Consider the following 6291-nt stretch of genomic DNA (forward strand, 5'->3'; position numbering starts at 1 on the left):
ATTTATAAAAAATTACGTAAAAATCAAATAATTTTGATTGAAATAGTAAAATTGATGATTTAAGAAATTTGATGTCTTAAGTTCACATATTATCATTTGTGAATTTATTTTGAATTTTAATTATTTTTACAAATTTTATATAAAGTTATAATTAAAAAAACAAAACAACATCATAATAATATTCGTTACTTTTAAAACAAAACAAAGATATTTTAATTAATTTTCAATTAAATTTGTGTTGGTTAGCTTGTAAGCAATAGACTAATTATTGAACATACAAAATTTAAGATGGTGATTTTAAATTAAAATTTTTGGGTCAAGTATAGATAAAATTCATCATGTTCATTCTGCTAAAATATTCTTCTTAAATTTTAACTATTTATATACATTCTAAAACATAATTTTTAATAATATATAACATATTATCTAATTTTAAAAATACTTTTTATATATATTTTTATTATTTTTTAAATTTCATAATATATATTTGGCTTAGATTTGTAGAAAAAGAAAATATATCAGGTAGGTTGAGACAAAATCAAAAGTATTATTTCAAGGTCAATTTCATCCTATAATTAATCCATATATTTTAAATATAATCTACTTTAAATCTGAAATGCCCAAACTAACAACTAAACTGTCGGAATGCTCACCTTGCAGACAAAGGACGATATCAAACAAGCTTGGAATGTTCTTTCCCACTGAAGAAAAACAAGAACTGCAAAACCAAATGAGTCCGGGAATAAAATCTCACTATCTTCTTGATATTTTCTCGTACTCCTATCGAGAGTTTTGTCTTACCTAATTGCGTCACATAAACGTAGAAGGACGAAATCTCAATGTCCATGGCCATAAATTCACAAGAGACTCGAAGATGCAAAATGGATACTGGGTCTACCACCTAAAGGAGCTGATTTAGCTACCTGTGATCCAAAAGATGCACACAACGTTAGAAAGAAGCACAACCTTCCTAAAATAATAAAAGTTGCGGTGGTTAGAACAAGAACTAGGAAGATTAGACAAAGGGGACAACTTCAAGGCAAAGTTTGTACTAAATGCATTGAGAATAGGGGTCTAAATGAGAGAATGGAACTCACAAGCTACTCGAGTTCACTTGAAAAAACTTCAAGCTCGATTCAATAATAGCCGAGCCAAGCTCGAGCTATCAATCGAGCTGAATTTGAGCATAGTAATACTCGACTTGAATACTCGCGAGCCTTATCAAGCTTTTCATATTTTTATATTATTAATTTACATTATCACCCTTAATATATATTATTAACCCTAAGCTTAATTATTGAACCGAACTTGAGCTCAAGTAGCTTGATTATATCTCGAGCCAAGCTCAAATTTAAAGTTCAATTGAGCTTGAGCTGAGTATCAAACTCCGAATTTCAAGCTTGAGCTTGACAGTATTTACACTCAGCTCGACTCAATTACATCCCCTAATCGAGAAGATACTATCCCTGTTTTCCATCCGAGACCTTTCAAAACTAAAAGAGATGTACAGAGAGTAGTAGCTACTTATCAACTTCTCAATAAGTTAGATGTAAAAGATTGATTAAATGTTATTGTAATCTATATTAGATAGATGAGACTAACATTGCATCAGCTTTACTTTCAGCCACATTATGTCTCTTTCTTTCGGTATAAACAACCATCACGTGATGTTGCAAAAAATATATATCATACGAACTTTTCTAGTTTTTTCGGATAAGCCAAATTATAGAATCGAGAATCAGGGTGTAACCTTGCCATTGTGAAGACAATTCTGCAACTTACAAATAAACCACAAAATGTCATAAAACAGAAGTGAATTTAACTAAGCAAATATACACAGAGCATGACTTACAGGATCATCGGCAATGCTTCAAATTCCGTGTAACCATCCTGGAATATCACCGGCTATTCTTTAAAATTTTGTGTACTAGATACAGAAGCCCAAGGAATCTGCTGTTCCTTTCTTGCCTAACATAGTAAATCGAAGCAGTCCAACTCAAAGCAAACTGGAGAGGAGAGCAATCACTATGTGCCCCTCAACCTTTTACAAGGCCCAATTAAATTCAGTGTCCCAATCGCTAACATGCCTCCGAAATCTGGATATAAAAATATTCAAAGTTCTCTAATGACAACTAAAAGAAACATATGAGTTCCAGTTTCTGCTTCTTGGTTGCACAATATAGTAATATACAGCTTTTGTCTTCAATTGAAAGGCTCCATTTGCTCATTGTATCTGCCAACCTGTTAATAACAGCCATCCAAGCTAGAATAGTGTGCTTTGGGATTTGACATTAGAACCAAGCAATCTATATGCCAGGTGACCTTAGTATGTAGATTCCAACAAGATGGCATTCCCCTGGAAAATCTATGTATTCACTGTCTCAAAATATCTCGAGTCCTGAAAGTGAAGAGGTTCATTTCCCCAAGAAACCCACCCACCTAACATTTCTCTAGCAAAGAGTTCAATACATCGAGCAGGTTTAACTCCAGGAACGTGGTCCAACAGTAATTCTATAAAGGGAAAGAAAGAAAAGAGTTAATATGAGTTAAAATTCAAGCACTGAGTTGCCATGTAAAAGTTGGTTATCACAATAACAGAGGCATTTACTTCATAAGCATAAAAAAATGAATTAACTCCTTCTCAGATGATATATACGAAAGAAGAAAATAGGTAAAAGACCTCTTCAGTCCCTCTCAATTTCAATATCGAGCAAATTAGTCCCTCTCAAAAAATTCGAAGCAATTTAATCCCTATCAATTTTGAAAGTGAGCAATTAAGGACAATTAATCATAGTGTTCCATCAATTGTACATAATTTTGATTGATATGATAACAAATTTAGCCCTTGATGTTTACATATTTTGTCAATTTAGTCTTGGTTCTAAAAGTTTCAACAAATTTAGTCTCAACATTTGCAAATTTACACAAATTTTGTGGGCTAAATTTGCTAAATCAAAACCAAATTGAAAGAATGTGTAAACTTTGAGGGGTACATTTGATATTATACCAGTCGAAATTATATACAATTAACGCAATGGTTAGTCTTTAGTTGCTCAGTTTAGAAATTGACAGAGATTAAATTGCTCCACTTTTTTTTAGAGGGACCAATTTGCTCAATATCAATATTGAGAGGGCCAGAAAAGATATTTTTTACCAAGAAAATATTAAGAAAATAGTTCATTTTTGGTCAAGAAAATCTCCCATGGCATGGTGTAAGAGTAAAAATGCTTGCAACCATATATTATGGGAACTATTTAAGTAGTCCATCAATAAAATAATACCTCCAATTGGGGGTTTCCTAGAGTAACCTCCAGGAATGCTTATGATAATATGTTCATCTTTTATCGACCTAAATACTGAATGGCAATTTGAATCCATTTCCTGCAAAAGTTCCACAGTGTAAGCAACAAAAATAATCTAGTCAAGAGCAACCAGCAATTAAAAGCATGTATAATGCATAGCTTATGTTTATTACTTTTCCTTGACAGTATCCCAGGAGAAGACATTCATATGGCCGATGATGAAAGAGGTCAAGATCACTGATCAATGAACCGTCTCCTTTCACCTGAAAATCTCAAGCAAAACCCAATCTAAATGATAATTTGCAAATCAGCATTGTTTCAACTTCGTGCAAAACACACACGAAGACAAAAAAGGTGAGAGAGTCACCTTCAACCAGTAAATAGTAGACACATATCTAACTCCCCATGCAGGGAATAGCTCTTTCTCAATGAAGGAACGCAACTTCTCTCTATTTGTCACCCATAAGGCCACAAGTGCACCCCCTCTGTGTGTAAGTTGCTTAATGGGAAGGGATAAGAAATACCGGTTTGGTAATGTTGGGTACCTGAAGCAATCGGGAAATAAAAACACAGGTGAAAATATATTGACAAGAAGAAACTCACAAAAATATGATCAGGAAGGTATAAACTGTCAAAAGCAGTAGTGATGTGTTTGATACATTGAAATATGTGATTACATACACTGATTTCTGACGAGCACTTCCGTTTTCCCATGGAGGATCAATAACCATAAGGTTGAAACCACTATCAGATTCAGCTGCATAAGCACAAAAAAAGGAAGTCGATGTTCATCTTAATTATATGTGTCACTGGTTCTTAGAGCAGCAAAAGAAAAACTTAGCAAATGTAAGGGTAAAGTACCATAGAGGCCCCTGTACTAGGAGTCAAGTTGTATTTTGCCCTCTCTACTCAAAAAATGAGCAAATTAGTCCTTGTACATTAGACCAAAGAGCAAATTAGTCCTTCGTGTTAAAAATTGCATCCATTTGTACTACTAAAAATTAGCATGGTCGATGGAATAACTAGACAGTGACGTAAGGTGTGCCATATGTACATCATGCTTATGTACAAGGACCAATTTTAACAGCAGAAATGGATGAAATTTTTAACAAAAATATCATTTTGCTCTTTGATCTAACGTACAAAGACTAACTTGCCTTTTTCTTAGTAGAGGCAAAATGCAATCTGACTCCTAATACAAAGGCCTCTGTGGTACTTTTACCCAATAATGACGCATGATATCACATAGAATAAAATATAAACACAGAACCAGATAACATGTTGGAATCTCTCAACATGAATTATAGCAATATGATACATGTATATATATATATATAAAGTTGCAGCCTAAAGAGAATGGACTTGATGTGCAATATTTACCGGGTATTATGTTGCGAATCTGCCCCAAATCCGACTTCAACATGATCAAGGACACAACATATAAGAACATATCAGACATTATAAGAAAGAATCTGAGACAATTTGGAGTATAAAATCTACTTTCAACAGAATCAAAACGATATAACAGTTAAACCATTCTCGTGAATTCTAAGTTTCAAATATCTTCCTCTTAAGCATTTTAAGAAAGAAAATCAACACACCATGTAGAAACAACTCATGCTGGGTAATACATAACGCCTGTTCAGAAATTCAGCCTCCACTTCTTCCGGCGTGTCGTTAACCACTAAATTATTAAAAACTGGAAGCACTCTCCGTTCATTGATTCCATTTTCTGAAACAGATATGAAACTAATAACAAAAAAAATCATAAAAAATACAAAACGTTAATCACTAAACCAGTGAACAAGGACTTTTAAACAAACCTCCATTATCAGTCTCGCTTTTCAGTCTACTAAACTTAAAATCAAGAGTTATATCATACAAAGGAGCTTGCCAAACTCTTCCAAGCTCAACGAAAGAATGCTCTTCATCACCACCGCTTAGCTCCGTTGAGGAACAAAAATCACTCCTTATTTTGCTCATAATCGCTGGAAAATCAGCTGATACGAGTAAAGATTCATGCGCCTTTAACAATAAAGGCCTCACCTCCTAAACCGAACATAAAACAAATTAACCGAACAGCAAAAAGAAATTAAAAACAATTTTTTTAAAATTTTACCTGGTGACGCTTATCTGCGGCTTGTTCTTTTTCATTGAGTGAATGAGGTTGTTTCTTCGGTTTTCGTTTTCGCTTCTTAGAATTGGAGGGGAGATTAGGTTCTTGAGCGGAGTGTTTGGATTCAAAGAAACGGGAATAATAGGATGAAGGAGATACGCGAAAACGAGTGTAGGATCGGTTAAGTATTCGAACCGGGTCGATGAAGACGGCATTGGAATTCGGTAGTTCATAAATGCCGGAATCTAAGAATCTGGATAGCTCGTCACTTGGTTTCGATTCGATCTCCATTTTCAGAGCTCTCAACTGAGTCAAGTCAGCTATATGCCTAGGCGCCGTTGTTTTGCTGCTTGCTCGTCGACTCACTGGAGTAGTTCATTGTGGGTGGTTAGTTGAGATTGGGCTGGACCTGAATAATTGGCTGGTTCGCCATTTGTCGGCCTAGTCATACCCTAAATACATAAAAGGTTTTATGCTCGGATTGTATTTTACTCTTTTATTTAAAAATACATAAATTAGTCAATGTACATTAAATTAAAAAATAAATTGATCACTTTGTTAAAGATTTTATCCATTTTTACTATTAAAAATTAGTCTTTATATGTTAGCATGAGGTACAAATGGCACGTCATATTTAACTATTTGGTTATTTTGTCAGTTGCGCCAAGTTTTAACAGTAGAGATGAATGAAAATTTTAATAGAAAATGACCAAATTATTTTTTGATCTAACGTATAGGGACTAATTTACCCATTTTCTAAGAAAATGGACAAATTGTAATTTGACTCCCAGTATAGGGGGCTTTCATGGTAATTTTAACATTTGATAATGGTAGCTAATATTGTATTACTACCATCCTTACTAGTTGGTATAT

General features: G+C 33.7%; 1 protein-coding gene across 4 annotated transcripts; it reads right to left on the reverse strand.

Annotated features, from left to right (window-relative positions):
- Positions 1-497: 497 nt before the first annotated feature.
- On the reverse strand, positions 498-5836 carry LOC105772862 (methyltransferase-like protein 2). Of its 4 annotated transcripts, XM_052632137.1 has the most exons (12): positions 5422-5836; positions 5126-5351; positions 4904-5034; positions 4683-4716; positions 3984-4059; positions 3670-3847; positions 3476-3565; positions 3282-3381; positions 1853-2511; positions 1603-1771; positions 802-923; positions 498-718 (listed from the first exon to the last, which is right to left on the reverse strand). In XM_052632137.1, the coding sequence occupies exons 1-9, from the start codon at positions 5707-5709 to the stop codon at positions 2366-2368; spliced, it is 1269 nt and encodes a 422-aa protein (XP_052488097.1). In that variant the 5' UTR covers positions 5710-5836; the 3' UTR covers positions 498-718; positions 802-923; positions 1603-1771; positions 1853-2365. The 4 variants fall into 4 exon arrangements, with proteins under 4 accessions (XP_052488097.1, XP_052488098.1, XP_012449792.1 ...); XM_052632138.1 differs by lacking the exon at positions 1603-1771 and having other exon boundaries at positions 498-701; XM_012594338.2 differs by lacking the exon at positions 1603-1771.
- Positions 5837-6291: the final 455 nt, after the last annotated feature.

Source organism: Gossypium raimondii, chromosome 6 (genome assembly GCF_025698545.1).
Source record: "Gossypium raimondii isolate GPD5lz chromosome 6, ASM2569854v1, whole genome shotgun sequence".
Classification (NCBI taxonomy): Eukaryota; Viridiplantae; Streptophyta; class Magnoliopsida; order Malvales; family Malvaceae; genus Gossypium; species Gossypium raimondii.

Excerpts from the sequence above, each read along its gene's own strand:
- LOC105772862 (XM_052632138.1), bottom strand. The coding sequence starts at position 5,709 with ATGGAGATCGAATCGAAACCAAGTGACGAGCTATCCAGATTCTTAGAT. Across the intron at positions 4,060-4,682 it reads GATTCGCAACATAATACCCG|CTGAATCTGATAGTGGTTTC; the intron begins GTAAATATTGCA and ends GTGCTTATGCAG. Across the intron at positions 3,566-3,669 it reads CTACTATTTACTGGTTGAAG|GTGAAAGGAGACGGTTCATT; the intron begins GTGACTCTCTCA and ends TGAGATTTTCAG.